The 20077-nt window shown below is 38.9% G+C and overlaps 1 protein-coding gene across 1 annotated transcript in view; it reads left to right on the top strand.

Annotated features, from left to right (window-relative positions):
• Positions 1-20077, top strand: part of ECT2L (epithelial cell transforming 2 like) — a gene marked incomplete at its 5' end in the record, with an annotated part of 57387 nt that overhangs the window by 8680 nt on the left and 28630 nt on the right. Inside the window, 6 exons of the mRNA XM_084890699.1 lie at positions 4580-4742; positions 8643-8895; positions 9757-9925; positions 11050-11188; positions 13138-13306; positions 16457-16585. Of these exons, the coding sequence (XP_084746825.1) occupies positions 4580-4742; positions 8643-8895; positions 9757-9925; positions 11050-11188; positions 13138-13306; positions 16457-16585 (1022 nt within the window). The remainder of the gene's footprint in view (positions 1-4579; positions 4743-8642; positions 8896-9756; positions 9926-11049; positions 11189-13137; positions 13307-16456; positions 16586-20077) is intronic.

Here is a 20077-nt window from a genome sequence, read left to right as displayed (position 1 = left end):
AGAGAGAGAAAGACAAATACCACATGATTTCATTTATATGTGGAATCTAAAACAATAACAAAACAACAACAAACAACAAACAAAACAGAAACAGACTAAGATACAAAGAACAAACTTATGGTTGCTCCCTTAATCGCTGAAGACTTTGGCACCTGGTTCTTCATTTCCTCTGTACCCCAATCCCAGTCATTATTCTATGTGTCCATCTCCTACAGACCCTCACCATGCCACAGAGTGTTTGTAAAGTCACCAGACAAGACTCAAGAGGCGCTGCCTTGGCAACTAGAAGACGGGTACCTCTACCTAACCCACTGGCCCCTCTCCAGGCCACCTCCCCAAGCTGTTCCCCCAGTCACTTTCATCACAGTTTTGGCAGCTTCTTTCCACTTCTTATCAGGAATTTAAGAGCAGAGAATTCGATTCAAGCCCCATATTACTAAAGCCTTGTTATTTTTGCAAAGTACACATTGTACATCTAGTAGCACACTGCAGAGCATTAGCATGAATTATTTAAAAGAAGCTATCCTTGTCACAATAAATGAGCAAAGCACATTTTGTTCATTGTCTCCTTACGTGTTGTTATTTCTCTTCACGGATTTATTACTTTGCCACGCAAACTAAATTGCAACAAGCCACGGTGTCATTGCTGCACTGTTCTGCTGCTCATGCACTGGTTTCTTAAATGTGACTGAAGCATTTTCTTTCCTTTTTGCTTAAGATTCATTCATTATGCTTGAATGTGTCCTTGTAGCAGAAGCACAGACTGGGAAACATCAATAAAACATGTGTAATTGGGATTTTCTTTAAAAAGTAACTCAATTCTTCCCATTTACTCTGCTGGTATGACTTGGGAGAGGCTGTGGGGGTGAAGGGGATGGGAACAAAAACTCCAAAGGTACTGAGTCCCTCTTTGAAAAGGAGGCTGAAGACATTCTGTTTTGCATCGTATTGGATGGATGTGTTTTGTAATTCCAAATGAGAGCAAATTGTCTGTCAAGAGAGCCAGTGAAGTGACGGAGAAGCCTGCCTCAGACAGTGATGCGTTAGATCAGTGATCCATTTGGGTTAACTGTTCTTGGTGCGGGCATAGTCTTGTTCAGCCTGAATGTTAATCTCTATCAATACTGAGAAGATTCCCCAAGTGACATTTCTGTCTGTGGACACTATATGCTGCAGGACATGCACCACTCCATTCTTCGCCCTCCTGCTTACATGACACGTACATGCACACGCACGCATGCGCTTTCCCCAGACTGACATGCCAACAGGTTCATTTTAAAGCCACTCTGTTTTGTCTCAGGTTGTGACAAAGCGGCACGGACAGGAATGGAGAGAGAGCAGGGACTAAAAAATAAAGAAACACACACAATAATTGGCAATCACTAAACCTTGGAACTAAAACAGGTAGCTTCTTCCTTTTTTTTTTTTTTTAAAGTCCTTTTTGTCTTGCAATAACTTTTAACTTACAGAAACATTGCACAAATAGTATAAATAATTTATTTACACTGTTCATCTGGATTCCTCAATTGTTAACATTTTACTTTTTTTTGTGCCATATTATTCCAAATCATTTGAGAGTAGGTTGTAAACATGTTCCTCACTAACCCTATGCATTTCAGTAAGTCCTGAAACCAAGGACAGTGTGTGAAAATCAAGTACATCCTCCACTACCAGGAAATCAGCATTTATTAAGCAAGACCATCCAACTCATAGATTCCATTCAGTATTCCTGATTTTTCCAGCAATGTCCCTTATAATCATCCTTTCCTTCTCATTCCAGAATCCAATCCATGGCCACCGATGGTATTTAATTTTTATGTCTCTATAGCCACCTTTCACTGCTCAGTGTTTCCTTGTTTTTTTTCTTAACACTTGAAGAGCACAGACGTGTTGACTTTGTTGAATGACCTTCAGTTTGTGGTTGGCTGACATTTCCTCAAGATCAGATCCAGGGCATTACATTCTTGGCAGGAAGAACACAGAAGCGATGCTGTGTTTTCAGTGGACCACATCGGGGCCAACCATGTCCATTTGTCCTTTCCTAAATAAATTATTTATACTATTTTTACAATATTTCTTAGTTTTAGATGACTAATTATGAAGTATTTTGTACTAATTAGTTAATAACTAAAAAGTAGTGGAGTGATTATTTTGAAATGAATTAAAAATATTTGAATCTATGCAAATATCCTATTTCTCATCAAACTTGCTTACTGCATCCATTGGTGATTCTTATCTGAAGCATTTATTACTACGATAGCTACCAAGTGGTGATTTTCTAATCTAGTTCCTTCTACATGTATGAGTTGGTGTTCTGTTGCAAGGTAGAATTTGCCCTCCTCTTACGACTTGTATGTAGATGAGGCTCTAGCTAAGCCAGCAGTTTGGATCAATTCCTGGTCAAGACTCTCTCTGGGTCTAGTGGATGTTCAGCAAGTTGTTCATGAATGTAGCCAAGGTCTTTTTGTCCCTAACTGGAGGCGCCATTTTCATTTCACTTGGAAACTTTCTGTGGCTTGACCCACTCTGTGGGAATGTAGGTCAGAGAAGACCCACAGCAGAATGAGATCTGTTCAGAGTCATGACTTTTCTTGCAGTGAGTTCATCTGTCTGTTAGAACCCAGTAACAGGGCAGCAGTAACGCCTTAGCAGAGAGAAAATGTTCTAGTGTCAATGGCCTGAGAGAAAATGTTCTAGTGAAAATGTTCTAGTGTAAATGAGTTTTGGCGGGTTCTTATTGCCAAAGTTTCCAATCAGCTGTGAGACTGGTCACAAATGTCTGTAATTCCATGAAGTTTGGAGGAGATGAGAAGTCCCCGTGAAGAGTTTGATTTACTGGTACCTAGATTGCTCCCAAACTTTCTTACTCTAGAGATTCTTCTGCTACAGTCCCCATCTGGTAGCTTGGGACTGTAGCAGAAGTTTATGCTAATATCTACAAAGGACAGTCATTTTTGTTGTTTTTATAGTTGGTGGGTACAGGGCCGGCAGCAATGCATCTTTCATAGGCTGTCAAATGTCTCTTTGGCCTCTACAGTCCCAAGATGATCACTTTGATAGGGCCTTAGATTTTGTCTTTATTCAAGATCTGTGCTTAGGGAGCTTGAAATGCAGTGTAAGAAGTTTTTCTTGACGGATATCATATAAAAAGTTTTCTTTAAGATGTCACATTAAGAAATTACTGAATTTCTTTAGGTATGATAATATTAGATAATATGTTTTTTATGTTCTCATTATTTAGTGTACACACTGAAATGTTTATAGATAAAATATGATGTCTTGGACTTTATTTTCAAATAACACGGAAGTGAAGAAATGAGGAGAAGGAGGAGGAGGAGGACAAAGAGGAAGAGGGAGAAGAAGTTTAAAAAGCTGTGTTATTTGTCTCGTTATGAATACCTTAGAATAGGGGAGCACCATAACTGACACAATTCTATTTGAGAAGGGTCTGTTGCCCACATTAGGATTAATCACACAGTTGGATCATGATCATACGGAGTCTCTTAAAGTGCCCTAGAAATTGTCAGTGGTTTACATGAAGTGGCCGTGGGTATCCGGAGTATCCTTGAACTATATCAAAGTTGTACATATTTCCAAACATTTTTAAATGAAAAGGCACTCGTATTCTCACTCTGTGCACTTTGCTGTTGATGTGATAATGCATTTAAAGATGTTTCTGGCATTTTCTTTCTTTCTTTTTTTTTTTAATCTGAAAGATGGTGCTAGCTATTTGGTTATTGGCTAGAAATTCTGAGTTATCTATATCCATAGTTTGTAAAAAGAACAAAACAATCGAGGCAAGCTCTTGATGCTCTTTGCTTGGCATTGAGGCTGTGGGGAAGGTGCTGTGAAGAGTGGACCAGAGACACTGCAGTTGGCATCCGTTTAACTTCAGGTTGTCCTGTTTTTGTTCATAGTGACACAACACTGCTATTCCAGCTCTGAAAGGGGGGTTAGATGGCATGAGAAGAGTTTGGGTCTTTTTTAGTTAAGTGTGGTAGTTTTAAACTGTTTGTTCTTAAACAAACTGTACAACTCTTCATTTTCAGCAAAGTCAAGACTCACTGCATCAATGAAAGTTCAAGAACCTTCTGTACTAAAACACAATTAGGAATGTTTGTTTTTTTTTCACTTTTATATACTTTTTATTTTTTAACTTTTATATACTTAAGAGTGCTGAAATATTTTTGAACCTAAACAAACAGTATTACATTTAAAAAAAAACATTAGAAAAAATAACAAATTTTACCCAAAGCAAGTAGAAGGGAAAAAATAATGAATAGTAAAAATAAATAAAATAGAAAACGAACAATTTTTAAAAATCTACAAAAACAAAAGCTGTTTTTTTTTTTAAAAAAAATAACAAAGTTGACACACTGAGTAGCAAAGAAAAAAGAGAGAAAACACAAATTATCCAATATCAGGAATAAAAAAGAGGGTATTGCTATAAATCATACAAACCTAAAAGGTAATAATATAATTTTAAACTCATAAGTTCAACAATTTAAATCGTTGCTCTGTTTTGTACAGTTCATGGATATTAGTGTTCTGAACTAAATTTCTGCCTCTTTCTTCTTAGGTTTGTCCATGATCAGTTTTCAGAAAGGATGCAAGTGGCCAAAGTGGACTTCTCCACAGTGTTACCACGCTTCATTTCTCTCTACATCTTTTCCTTTCTGAGTCCGAAAGATTTGTGTGCAGCCGCACAAGTCAGCTGGCCCTGGAAGTTTTTAACTGAACAGGTGTACCACTTGTTACTTCCTAGTTAGGGTTCAAATACAACAGTCATCTCTAATGAGGCTTCTGGGTAACTTTCTTCCCAGAGATAAATAGGGGTATCTGACACATACTTAACTTATCCGTAAGAAAAAAAAAATAGGAATAAGTACATTACTTTATTTTGTAAGTAACAGCTATACATTATTCTAATAATTCATGTGATTATAATAATTTTTAAGTACTCAAATATTTAGAAAATATTTTACCTTGGCTAAAATAGTCCATTCTTTCCTAAAATTATTTAAGCTTTGGTTTTTATATAGGACTAGAGGCCTGATGAATGAAATTCGTGCACTTGGGGGTGGAGGGGAGGGAGGTCCCTTAGCCCGGTCTGGGAGCCCAGCAATCAATTGCCCCACAGAGGGAGGCCCTGTCCACCTGGCCGGCGCCCCAACCTGCCACAGCCCACCAGTTGATGGCCTGGGTCTCCCTCTGTCTACAGGGTGATCATGGGGTGATGGTGGGGGGCCCCTCAACCTGTCACATCACACACACCTTGGCTGGCCTGGCGCCAGTGAGTGTCGTAGTGTGGTCATCCCGACAGTCATTCTGCTCTTCGGCCATTCGGTTGATTTGCATATTACGCTTTTATTATTATAGATTATTTTATCCATGATAATTCACAACTTCAACTGAGCTCTCTTTGGCTACTATCTATAAAGAAGATAAGGCTGCCTCTGGCCTATTTGTTCCGTCATTTTTTTTTAAAAAAAAAAGGCTTAATAGGATGTAATGGGGACATACTTTAAAAACAAGTCAATAACTTACTTCTTGAACCTGTACACACTTCCCAGGTGGCGTGTGCTAGATTGTGATCACAAAGAACACCTCGCTCTCTGTGATGGGGCCACATGCAAGAGCCACTGTGAGCCCTGGACTTATTGCTACAAAAAAGTCCAGGCTTAGTGTCTGCATAGCAAATTGTTCTCTGTCTTTCTATTTTCAACCTTTCTGTGTCCTTATGTTTAAAAAAAAAATGTCTTATAAACAGAATATGGTGGTTGTGGTTGTTTTTTTTAACATTTAGTGGTCTTTGACTTTTAGTGGGGGTAATTTGGTCTGTTTATATTTATGTAAATACTGATATATTTGGGCCTAACTCTACCATTTTACTATTTATTTTTTGTTTATTCCATGTGTTTTCTATTTCATTTTTCTCCTTGTCTTCTTTTGGAGTACTTAAATATTTATTTATTTTTATTGTTAATTATGAATTCTTCAGGAGTTCTTTCATGGCTACCCTAGCGGTTACAGCATTCAGGCTAGGATTATTTACCCACTTATGAGAGAATGCAAAGAGTTTGAATTCTTTAACACCATCCTTCTCACCCCCCTTTGTTTCTATGCTTTTGTTGTCAGATATTCTAATGTCATCTATGATTATATATATATTTAAACATATGTAAAAGATACAAACGCTTGAATATATGTTAACCTCACAAGACTTTATTTAATTATTATTTTTCAATTACAGTTATATTCAATGTTATTGAGTATCAGTTACACGTGTACAGCATAGTGTTTAGACAATCATGGACTTTACAGAGAGGCCCCCCTGTAATTCTAATATCTATCTGGCACCATACATAGTTATTATTGACTAATTCCTTATGTTGTAATGTACATGCCTGTGTCTGTTCTGTAACTACCAATTTGTACTTCTTAATCCCTTCACCTTTTTCACCAACCCCTGCCCCCGTTATCACTATTTTTTATATAGTCAATATTTATGGGTAACAACATATTCACTTTTTGTTGTTGTTGTTGCTCTTCCTAACGTCCTACATCTCCGAATTTCCACGTGGGGTCATTTTCCTTCCGAATTCTCTTTAATATTTCATTTTATGCAACTTGCTGATGACAAATTCTCTCAGTTTTTATAAAAAAAAAAAGTCTCTTTTCATCTTCATAATTAAAGGCTAGTGTCATTGGAAATTTGAACTCTAGGTTGGCAGTGAATTGTTTGTAGTATATGATATTTTGCCGTTGTTCTCTGGCTTCTACAACTATTTTTTGAGGAGTAGGAAATTTTATAGTTGTTCCTTTAAAGGTAATATTTCTATTTTCTCTAGCTGCTGTATCTTTTTCTCTCTTTTGTTTTGTCTAATTTTATCATAATGTACCTAGAGTTTGTGTCTTTGTGTGTGTTTGTACATTTATCCTGTTTTGTGTTTTGCAGTGATTTTTGAATCTGAGATTTAATGTCCTTTATCCATTTTTGAAAAGTTCTCAGATGCTATCTCTTTATATATTGCTTCTGTCCCATTTTCTCTCTTTTCCTTGTGGGATTCCAATACTTATCCCATAAGTTTCACATTTTATCATATGTCTTTTCCTTCCTTTTGGCTGTCGGTGTTTCAGTCTGGACTTTTCTTCTGGCCTGTCATTTAGTTGACGAATTACCTCTTTAACTGGATTCTAATTTGCTCTTAAACTGGTCCATCGAGTTCTAAATTTTAGTTATACTTTTCAGGTCTAGAATGTTGATTTGATTATCTTGCCAAAATTTTCCACCTAGCTATTTCATTTCTTAGACATATTAAGTATAGGTTATTTTTTTAAGTTTATATCTGATAATTATAACATCTGGATCTCCTGAGGGTCTCTTTCTATTTACTTAAATACAAAAGAAAAATGAATAATTGTCTTTTTGTGTGCCTGCTATTTTTGATTGAATACCACATACTGAGTGTAAGTAGTTAATGTGATAATTTGAGTCTCTGGATGATGTTATCTACCTCCAGAATTTGCTGTTGGCTCTGGCATTTGGTTTGGCTAAGAACAGATGCCTGAAATCAATCAGAGAATAGGCTGTTTCAAAGCCAGCTTCGGTCCTGGTGATAGTTTACCCAATTCCTCATTGTCCTTGCTGAAAAGAATCTCAACTGAAAGCCTGGTGTGGTTATCAAGGTTCCTCCCCTTAGTGGGCTCTAAATTTAAATTTGTTTCCTCTCCTCCCTGTGAGAATGTCTAAAAGTCTTTCACTCGTAGCTTTCTGCTCAGCTTGTCAGCCTGAACTTCACTGCGGAGCTGCCAAACATCCTGAGGTGAGAGTGATGCTCAGGATCAGGCTTCTCTCTGGCTGCCCAGGTCCTCATTGCACTGGTAGCTCTACAATGTCTTCAAATAATTGTTGTATAGTATTTTGTCAAGATACTTAATAAGATTCAACCACATGAAATCTGCTGTTTTCATATATCAAAATTGGTTGCACACTGGCAATATCATATGGTTCAATCAAAGTTGTTCTCTGTGGGAGGATTGGTCTGAAACAAACAACTATATCATTGCTAGAGGCAGAAGACCCAGAATCTAGCCTTAAAGTAACCAAATGCTATGGGGCACTAGATGTGTGGACCAAGATAACTAATACATATACTCGAGTGGCCAGATTATTATGATATCCTATATGATAAAAGGCTAATATGCAAATTGTCCCCCTGATCAGGAGTTCCACCAGCAGGCAGGCTGGCCAACCTCCTATGTTCTTTGCCCCTGGCCAGGCTGGCTGGACCACACTACTGTTTGTTTTTTTAGAGAAGTTATTCCGAGTTTGACCCCTCCCAGGGTGAATTCATGCACCGGGCCTCTAAAATATATATACTGAGCAGCCAGATTATTATGAGTTCAGAGATCATAATAATCTGGCCACTCAGTGTATATTCATACATAATCAAAAGATGTTTTGCTATGGAGAAATGAATGTTTCTTATTTCTCAGCATCAAGATTAGATGGCAAATAAACTGCACTGGAAATCTGAAAGTATTAAAAAAAATATTATTTGTGTACCTGAAAGCATTATTACTAGGAAACTGACCTTTAAAAAAACTCAAACTCATCGTTCTCGTTTCTTTCTCTGAAGGATTGCATATGGATGCCCAAATGCATCAAGCTGGGGTGGTTTCTGCCCTATTCGCCAACAGATCATGAGTATGGAGCTTGGAAGCACCATTACATTGCTTGTGTGTGCAGCTTAGACTGGCTGACACCTAGGGAAGCTGCTGCTGTTTATGGGACCCTGAATGAACCCAAAGCAGGAGACGAGGAGCTACAGGAGAGACACAGAGAAAAGTGCCTAAGGAAACTAATTTGGGGGGAGATTGCACTGCGTAAGAGTGAGTAGCGTTTAAAACTTCACATCATAACCACGTGTTGTAGAAACCAATGGGCTTACATACAACTTGCCACAGATGATAGCGCTGTCTTTCTGGAACAGCATGTGGATGGCATCCTCTGAAGTATGTTCAGAACAAATTCTTTTTCTCCTCACTCTATTTCAAGTTCATGAATAAGCCAAAAAGATTTCAGATGGATTATATAAGGTCAGTTATCAGCACCTTGATTGCTATCCTAGTTTTTCTTTTAGTTATAAGACCAAAGATAAGGAGGAGAGAGAAGTACAAACACAGGCAAAAGCAAATAAATAGGTTCAGGACAGATCAGAAGAATTTGGATTGTTGAAAAGGGCAGAGAAATGAAAAGAGAATGAACATAGGAAGAATGAAAGAATGTTTTTGTTTGTTTGTTTGTTTTTTAAGTGGAAAGGGAGTTGGGACAGGACACACGTTCAGCCAAGCCTTCTGATTTCTGTGTAAAGTTAATGGACAAAGCTGACTTGAGTTCTCCTGTTTTTGCTTTTTCTTGATTCACCCTCTGTGAGATTGTCACAAATGAGAAATTGCTGGAAGCTCAGAAGAAAGGCAGAAATGGATAGAGGCCTATAAATTAACTGGCTTCCACAAGAAAAAGAGTTGCTTGTTCTCTGAGCTTTGTTTCTTGACCTCAAACGACTGGGAACTTGCAGCCACAGTGCTGACAGGATAAGAAATCCAAACAGAGTCCATAAAAGTGGCTATAATGATTGCCATTTGGAACACTGCCCTGGGACAGCTTTATTTTTGATGCCTTTATCTATGGAGCCTTGGCTGGGAGAAGCTTGCAATCAACAGCCAAGCCGGCTGCTGTTTGTTTTGCAGAGGAGTTATTCCGAGTGCGACCCCCCTGGGTGAGCGGAACACACTGCTCCAGATTGTTCAAATCCCGATGCCAGCCACGTCTCCCCCACACTGTGAGGGGCAGAGTGGGATTACATGAAGCTTTGGAGAAACAGCTTGCTTTGGCTTCCTTAGAAGCTTTGCCCAAGCGGTAAGCAAACCTCCATCTACTCCAGCTGCTCAGGACCACCCCCTGATACTAATTCTAGAATAATCTAGCTAACATGCAGGGCCTCTCACCATCATATGGCTCTTATCCTTTAATACAGCAAGAACAGTTGTCTTTTGTTGTTGTTGTTAATCCTCACCTGATGTTTTCCCATTGATTTTTAGAGAGTGGAAGGGAGGGGGAGAGACACAAAGAGAGAAACATTGATACTAGAGAAACACATCCATTGGTTGCCTCCAGCACACGCCCTGATGGGTGCCGGGGATCGAGCCTGCAACTCAGGTACATGCCTTTGACTGGATTTGAACCCAGGACCATTCAGTCCGGGGGGCCGCTCTATTCACTGAGCCAAATTGGCTAGGGTAACAGTGGTCTTTAGCATGCTTTCTATAAAGAGGCCACATGGTGGATATAGTATATTTTCTGTACAAAGTTACTGAACAAATGTGTGTGTGTGTGTGTGTGTGTGTGTGTGTGCTGTAGGGCTGAAGCATATTCCGGTGGTAATGTAGGGGTGGGAGTGACTGGAGAAAAGGGAGACATCACTGGGAACACCGTGAGCCCTGGATGATTAAGGAAATATAAAATCTCCCAGCTGCCCCTTTTCAAAATGTCCCCTCGAACCCCTAAGTAAGTCCCCACCTTCGCTTTCAGAGCCCCACGGAAGCTAAGCTGCAAGAGAGCTTCCCGGCCTCCCACAGACGGAGGAAGGGAGGCCTAGAGAGCAGCTCTGGCCCAGCCTGCCCAGGAGGCCTATTTGATTCTGTTCCCAAACTACAGGGAGAAATGGAAGCACTGAGGCCACTTGCCCTGTATGCAATAGAGCAGGCGACCACAGAGAACATACTATCAAAATCACACGAAGAGAAAAGGAGCCCTGGCCAGGGTGGCTTAGCTGGTTGGAGCATCATTCCCACCCCAAGGGATGGCGGGTTCAAGTCCCCGGCGGGACACACACCTAGAGTTGCGGATTCAACCCCGGACAGGGTGCATACAGTGTTTCTCTCTCTCCCTTCCTCTCTCTAGAAATCAATAAACATTAAAAAATATATATTTTTTAAGAGAGAGAAAATGAGAACTTCCCTTTTCCCCCCTTCCCCCTACAGAAGTAATGCTTTTGGAAGACATTCCTACCCTTCATTCTCAAGGGAAAATTGGCGTGGGGTTTTACAAAACGACGACAGCCCTTCGGATGCTTTCCAGACACACTTCATATTAATATCGTCTCGGATTCCTGCGTATGAGGTACAGGGCTGGAAGGCCAGGTCTTTCCGGAATCAAGTGTTTTCACTGAGGTTAGAAATTGTATGGCAATCCTTTGGCCACCATGTGTGTGATAATGATTCATCTAAAAGAAAATTGGTCTGATCTAAGTGGGAATTTACAGGCCCAAAACAGTTTTAAAAATGAGAAGCAGTAAAGATAACCATAAATTAAAATTATTTTTTAAAGAGCCTAAACTGCCTGTGTTAGTAGATATCCAATAAATTCTTATTGAATTGAATTTGTTGCACTTAAACCACAAAAGAGCAAGGTTATTACAGATTATTTTAAAACTTCTTTGGAATACCAAGGAATTTAATAATATCATGTACCTACCATCTCTCAAAAAAAAAAAAAAAAGTCAGAAATCCAATTTTGCGATCTATTTGATGAGGGTGTCCTTAAATTAAATATGCTCTTCCTATAATGAAGTGATATATTTTAATTTTAATATGAATAAGAAAAATAAAGGTAGTACACATATACAGTAATACACACACAGGACATATGTAAGCAATAACATTTAGTAGGTTATATCCATTGGCCTACTTAAAGTTTTTCAACAACATTTCTATTTACAACAAAATGTTTGTTTTATTTTTTATTTTATTTTTTTAAAATATATTTTATTGATTTTGTACAGAGAGGAAGGGAGAGAGATAGAGAGCTAGAAACATCGATGAGAGAGAGTCATCGATCAGCCGCCTCCTGCACACCCCCTACTGGGGATATGCCCGCAACCAAGGTACATGCCCTTGACCGGAATCGAACCCGGGACCCCCCAGTCCCCAAGCCGACGCTCTACCATTGAGCCAAACAGGTCTTGGAAAAATGTTTGTTTTAAAGATATGAAATCACTTCTATCTCTGGGCATCTGGGCATCTAGATCAAATTGACCTTGATCATTCACAATGGCTCGCTTAGCGTGTTCACATGGGAACAAGGTCAGAGTTTTGAGCTCCACATGGGCCACAGATAGTTTCCTTAATTGTTTAAAAGTGCATCATGTTGGGCACAGAGGATTAATAGTGACAGGGTATGGGTGAATAAGTGGGTATAAAGTAAGTCTATTCTCCTATTTGTCTTCTTTATAAAAGACTGTCATAATTACTTATTTGATTATCAATATAAAGGGGGGAGGTTTAGATTAAAAAGTAGATGTTACCATGAAGTAATTCTCTATTCTGTTGAATTGTGACCTCCAGAAAGTGGCATGAGGTTTGAGAAAGAAAAATCAATGACTTCAATGACTTTTTGGCCTGCCTGCTCCTAATAAAACTTAATCACAATGAAAAGGTTATTCATTTGTTGAATTCAAAGAACAGCATTTTAAATTTTTATTTAAATAGCAAATATTTATAATTAAAAAATTCAGCCTGGCCAGTGTGGCTCAATTGTTGAGCGTTGACCTAGGATCAAAGAGGTCACTGTTCCATACCTGGTCAGGGCACATGCTCAGGTTACATGCTTGATCTCCAGTAGGGGGCGTGCAGGAGGCAGCTGATCAATATTTCTCACTCATCCACATTTCTATCTATCCCTCTCCCTTCCTCTCTTTAAAAAAAAAAAAAAAAAAAAAAAATTCATAACTTAGAAGAAAACAAAAACTTAAGAGGTCCGTTGCAAAATTGAATGATCTCAATTTTATTATTTTTTAAAAGTTATATATATGTCTCTGTGTATGCGTGGAAGAAAATAACTTAATAGAATTTATTTCTGAGTGCTGGAGCTACAAATGTATATAATTTTCTCTTATAGTTAGAAAAAAAATGATTTTTTAAAACTGCAGTGAAGGAGAAAGCTTATCCTTCTCTTTCCATAATTTCTGAAAAAATGTCTTTACAAATCACAGATTACAAATTCATTCAATTCCTTGCATTAGCAATAAAGTGATGGGCTTTGGTTCCTACAGCTTCAGCTTTATTTTCTAGATGGTGGTGGACAGTGTTAGGGCAGGTGTCATTTCTGTGGTGTACGAACACAATGGCATGACCTTGGAGAGCTTGCTGTATCTCACAGATAAAGCCCTGGGTGGGCAGAAGGCACAGAGCATGGGGATATTCAGCGATGGAGATAGCAGGGAAATCAATTTACTCCAAGGTAAGATGGGACTGGAAAGAACAACCCACTTTACACTGGTGTGGTATTTGTCCCAGGCAGCGTATGACCTGCAGAGTACCGTTGAAATTCCAATTTGTAGAGAAGGTTGATAACCCAGCTCAGAGCAATCAGGCCTTCCCCTGATTTAATGAGGCCCACCCACACTAGGGAATCTGCTTTACTCAGTCTGTCTATTCAGATGTTAATGTCACCCCAAATCACCTTCACAAACATACCCAGATTAATGCTTGGCCGAATTTCTGGGGAAAGTGACAGGTAAACTTAACCATTACACCATTAAACAACACTCCCTTTCCCTCCCCCCAGGCATTACTATCCAACTTCCTGTTCCTATGAGCATTTCAGATATCTCATATAATTGGAATCATACAATATATGACTTCTTATGTCTGGCTGTTTCTTTTAACATAATGTCCTCAAGATTCATCCATACTGTTGCATGTAACAAGATTTTTTTCCTTTTTTAAAGGCTGAATAATATTCTAGTGTACCTATATACCACATTTTGTTTATTCTTGCATTGATGAACACTTGGGCTGCTTCCACCTCTTGGCTGTAGTGAATAGTGCTGTTAAGAATATAAGTACTCAAATATACCTTAGAGATCCTGTTTTTGATTCCTTTATATATACTCAGAAGTAGAATTTGTTGGATTATATGGTAGTTTTATTTTTAATTTTTTGAGAAAACGTTATGCTGTTTTTCATAGTGGCTACACTGCTTTACAATCCCATTATCAATGCACAAGGGTTTGAATTTCTTTACATCCTCCCCAACACTTGTTATTTTCTGTGTTTTTTTTTATTTTAATTTTTTTTCCTTCATAGTAGCCATCCTAATGGGAATGAGATAATATCTATTGTGGCTTTGATTTGCATTTCTCTGATGATGTTGAGCATCTTTTCATATGCTTGTTGATCACTTGTATAACTTCTTTAGAGAAATGTCTATTCAAGCTTTTGCCCATTTTTTAATTTGGCTTTGATTTTTTATTATTGACTTGTAGGCATTCTTAAATAGTCTGAATATTAACCTCTTATCAGATATATAACTTGCAAATATTTTCTCCCATTTTGTAAGTTACCTTTTACTCTGTTGATTATATCACTTGATGAACAAAAGTTTTAAGTTTGATAAAAGTTAAGCAATTTATTTTTTATTTTTAAATATGTTTTCTTGATTTTTTACAGAAAGGAAGAGAGAGGGATAGAAAGTTAGAAACATGGACGAGAGAGAAACATCGACCAGCTGCCTCTTGCATACCCCCTACTGGGGATGTTCCCGCAACCAAGGTACATGCCCTTGACAGGAATCGAACCTGAGACCTTTCAGTCCGCAGGCTGATGCTCTAGCCACTGACCCAAACTGGCTTCGGCTAAGCAATTTTATTGTAATAATAGCAAATACCAAGACCTATGCATTGGTGTGCACTCACAATATTCATTATACTTCCAATGGCTATGTCACAAAGGAAAGGATTGGCTGATATCATTAACTTGTTATGGGCCATCTTTTAAAAACTTCAATGGTTACCCTTTTTTGGAGGGGAAGGAGATGATAAATGTTTTAGAAATAAACTTTTAGTTCTCCCTCATACTATAACTTGCATCCTTCCTTGTTTATACCTAAAATAGAATTGTTTTAAGTTTTGCTAACTTGGAATCTTCCATCTTTGTGGGATGAGAGGAGAGAGATGGCCAAGGATCCAGCTGGCAGGGATCTCACTAAATGGCAGAGTCCCTGAATCACCCATCAAACTACCATCTCTGTGGCTGGAAGTCTACAACTTGGAATAGTTTCAGTGAATTTTATTATTAGCAAAAACTAACTGCTTTTGGATCAGTTTTGCCTTATTTTTTGCTTTTCTTGTTTAGTTTACCTGTGCCTGAAGCAAGTTGTGTTCCACATGAAGTTTTTACATCCCCCAGAGTAGAGCACAGCTGCTATTTGGCGTTTAAATTTATGATTAATTACATGGTGGCTCCTCTCTAAATGGTGGAGAAGTAGCAAGTGCCAGTTTACACTGTGGTAGCTGGTCCACCTCCTCTGGAGCAAAAGAGCCTGGTGGGGTTTCCTGATCTGAGCTTTTTTGTTCTCCAGATGAGAAAAGGTTCCAAACTCTGCCTTTTCTTTGTTTTCTTTTATTAAAGCAATAGTAACAATAACAAAAATACCTCAGAAAACTAAAGTTTCCTTCTATATAACTGTGGTGTTTTCCCAAATGCCTTTGCCTTAACAACAACAGAATGAAGTCTCTTAGTCCAGTCACGTGAAGAGGACCTTTCCTTATGTATTTAGACGGCAGGATTCCTGTGAGTGACTTGACTTGCATTAACGTTTCTGGGGTTCAGGAATGCAGAGTCTCCAGGACTGGTTCAGAAATGGGTCCAGACACACTCACTTTAGCTGAGTCATCACACAGATTCCCAGGGAGGGGGCTCCACCTCCGGGAGCATTACTTCTGCTTGGAACAATTTTTTTTTAATTAAGTTTTTAAATCCTCATCTGAGGATATTTTTCCATTGACTTTTAGAGAGAGTGGGAAAGAAAGAAATATAGATATGAGAGAAACACATTGATTGGTTGCCTCCTGCATGCGTCCCAACCAGAGTCCGGGCCAGGGAGGAGCCTGCAACCAAGGTGCGTGTCCTTGATCGAAATCGAACTCAGGACCCTTGGGTCCACAGGCCAATGTTCTATTCTATTCGTTGAGCCAAACTGGCTAGGGCTGAACAAGTTATTTTTTGATTGACAACTGTGGGAAACATTTCTATTGGAACTTGGTTGTAAAATTCCAGGACTTTACTGGCCATCCATTCTCAACCCTGTTGTGAGCCTGGTAACTCACGTGGCTACACAGTGGAGGCAGAAACACAACATCCTAAACTGAGTGCACAGTGTCCAATAAATCCAGAATGGGAAGGAGGCCAGGCCACGCTGAAGTCCAGCGGGACCTTTGGTGGCCTTAACATGGCATGGCGTTGGAGCAGAGGTGCCATACAAATATTGCTCTTGGGAGCAGAGGTTGGCTTTTTGAATTGTGGTTCCATTTTTCCAAACTGCTAAGAGTTTCTTTCTGTTCATGATAGCCTTACAAATTGATGTGGCTTTTCAATTTTGCCCCCTCAGGCTATAAAATTGGTATTAAAAATTTATTGAGGCCTGATGTGAGAGTCTTCTGGGAGAAATTAGGAAGCTTCGTGGCCCCTGAAGAAGAAGGGGGTCACGTGGACCTCTTCGTACCACTGGGAGCATCAGGTCAGTTCTGAAAGGTCGTGGTCATGCCTCCTTTCTGATGATGTTTGCTGAATTGGTGACATACCCTCAAATGATTCTGTCACACTTACTCTTTATTTCTTTTTTTTGCTTTATACTTCATATACTCAGGGATGTAGAGGAAATGGGCATTGGGGTTAGTAGTCAGAGTAACCTGTTCCTGTAGAAATATAGCCAGTAGGGACAAGAGACAGCCAGGAACATTATTTTTATTTCTTCTGGAAAACACAGTAAATTCAGCATGCACACCCTAGGGGAAAGGGCCTGACCAGCACAGGAACCGTAATCAGTCAACCTGAGAAAGCTTTCCCTGCTGTGTCTGAACCTGGGATGCATGAGCCTGAATTTGGTGACAAGGGCCTGGACTGGAACCCCACTAAGGGCACTGCAGCTGTGTAGCCTTAGGCAAGTTTGCGAGCCTCCATGAGTGTTAGGGTAGTAGCATCTTACCTTATTGGACTTGTGAATACCCAACTAACAAAAATTCCAATTACACAAATACATACCAATATAAATACCTACTATTAGAACACTAGACACAGTGAAATGCTTTGTGAAGGTGAGTGTGGTTGCTGATATAAGTTTAAGTGCCTACTTATCTAGTATCAAAGTTGATTTCAGTACTTGAAGGAAAATTTTAAAACATTAAATCAAATTCACCTTTGAGTTATCTGTTAAATAAAAGCTCTGCATTCATGGGCACTGGGTTTGTTTATTTACCAAGAAGAATAGGGAAGAGGGAATGTGAAATTAAATTTTTCTCATACTGTTTATTACCCATTCTTTAGAGAACTGTGTGTTTTTAAAATTTTCAAATTTCACTGTCAAGCTTCAACCAGGGGAAAGGATAAAAACCAAAGGATGGGAAGGGGTTTAAAAAAATGAAATATAAGTTATTGTACAAAATGTTTACAGTTATTAGAATTATATAATTTCAACTATGCATAGAAAAATCTATGTGGAAATATAGCAAAATATTAATAGAATCTATATCTTTTCTTTTATCTTATTTGCCTATACTTTCTGTAATAAACTAGTATTACCTTTTTTTTTTTTATAAAGAGAACAAAGCCAATTTTCTCATTGGAGTAGAAGGAGAAAAAAGGATGCAGGAAAATATACTATTGAAAGGCAGACAACAAAGGCAAAAGAGGAAAAGAACAATAGTTTTGTGACATTTTGATGTCACATGAAATTTAATGGCACTCAAACACTAGATTTTTCATTACTATTCTGGGCTCTAAACTTCTTGTCAAATGTAATTTCCACTTGGATGAACCATTAAGACCCTGGTTCAATCAGAAGACCCTGGCTTCTCAGTACAAAACATCTTTCCCACCAATCCCTCGTAGCTGTGTCACCTGTGATATCTTGGATTTTAAGCATATGTCTCTCTGAGTCCCACTTCCAAATCATACTCTCACATTTTCACTCTCCAAGTATTCCCACTCTATCAATTTTTTTTGCCTGAAGACCTCCAATCCATACTCCCACATTGTCACTCTCCATCACTATGCTTCCATGCTTGGATCTAATGGTTTATTATTATATTACTCTCTTGCAAAGACTCTGAACCTCTTTGTCTTTTTCCTGGCGAAATCCCCACCATTTGGCTAAATCCCAGTGCTGTTAAAACACAGCCATCTGCAAAATCTATGCCTGCTTGCACTAAGACAGCTGAATATTGTTGGATAAAGGGACACAACTGTTCATACAGATCTAACTTTATTTAATGACAAAAATATCCAATGGGATTGCTGCACTGAAAAGCAATCCTACCACATTTCCTGGTAAATTCATTTTTCTATTCTTGGAGATGACTATTTATTACATCCCTTCTTTTCCCTAGTCAAGCTTTCCAACAACGCTCTCAGCTGCTGACCTCACCTTTGACTTCCCTAAGAAAACTCCCTAATTTCCCTCCCAACACCAAATCCACCACCACTTCCCTCTTACCTTCATTCTCTGTCTTCCCCTCTGTTGACAATGGAATAAGCACCCCTGTTCATATCAAAGTCCCACTATTCCGTTTAGACTCTGTATCCCACCGCCTTTCACCTTCTGACTTCACTTCCATGCTTCAATCTTCTCATGTAACCTCAATCTCTTGTCTTTATTAGATCATTCATTTTAAATCAGCAACACCTGTAGTAGCTCCTGTCGCCCCCCCCCTCCTCAAAAAAAAAAAAAGAAAAAAGAAAGAAAGAAAGAAAGAAAGAAAGAAAGAAAGAAAGAAAGAAAGAAAGAAAGAAAGAAAGAGGAAGGAGAGATCATAAACTTTTCCTCACCACATTTTGAATTGAGTATACCAGTGGTTCTCAAATTTCAGTGCGTTTTTTAACCTTTTAAAAGTCTTGTTAAAATACACATTGCTGGGCCCACCCTAGCATGTCTGATTCTGTAGGTCTGGGTCGGGGCCTGAGAATTTTCAGGTGCTGCTGCTGCTGCTGCTGCTGATCCAAGGGCCACACTTTGAGAATCATTGTTCTATGCTGATTGCCTCTACCATCCTCACCTGTCACTCACTCCTCAAGCTCCTACAAGTGGTCTCTCTCTATCTCTACTGAAATTGCTTTAGAAAGAAAATAAATGACTTCCACATGCCCAAATCCAGTGGTCCCTTCTCCATCCTCACTTTGCTTTGACTTCTTAGCAGCACTTGATGAAGATGGACATTCCTGAAACTCTCCTTCTCTTGATTTCCCAAATACCACACTCTGTTGTCCCCCTGCCTGCCTCAGCCACACCTTCTCATTCTCCTCAGCAAGACCCTTACATGTGCCCAGGCTAGATCCGGGCTCTCCTTTTCCATGACTACACCTGTTTCCTAGGCAATCTCACCTATTCCCAAGACTCTAAACTCAGTATATATGCTGGACACTCCCAAATATATGCTTCCAGATCCAATATCTCTGAGCTGCAGACTCATATCTAGCTCCCACTTGACATCTTCATATTGTGCATTTCTACTAGCTTCTCAAAGTTAGCACATCTAAAACAAACTCTTGGTTACCTGTTTAACACCAGACCTCCTCCTCCCCAGGATTCCTCAGTTAAGATATTGTCATTCGCCCAGTTACTCAAACACCTAAATTTCATCTTTTGGGAGCATTGTTAAAATTTTAAAACAGCTTTGTTAAGGTATAATTGATATACAATATTTAAATGTACAATTAGATAAATTTTGATATGTGTAATAAACCCTGTCGAACCATAAAGCAATGAAGATAATGAGCATACTTCAGTCTATACAGGGCACTGAAGGAGTGAAATTAATGCCGTGCTAAATTTTGACCATTGTTTCTATTCTGTGTTTAACGGTTTTAAATCTGCCCCTTTACAATGAGACTTCTCCCTGGTGTCACGCTATTTTAGAAAATACACTCGGACTTTCTGTCTGTGGCCTGAGTATTCCAGATTGAAAATAAGCCCCAGATCAGACCCCATGTCCTCTTTTCCACCCTGTTGTGCAGT

Source organism: Pipistrellus hanaki (assembly GCF_964339955.1).
Source record: "Pipistrellus hanaki genome assembly, chromosome: 7".
Lineage (NCBI taxonomy): Eukaryota > Metazoa > Chordata > Mammalia > Chiroptera > Vespertilionidae > Pipistrellus > Pipistrellus hanaki.
The sequence above is the reverse complement of the archived record's forward strand: the minus strand, read 5'-3'. Positions and strand labels throughout refer to the sequence as shown.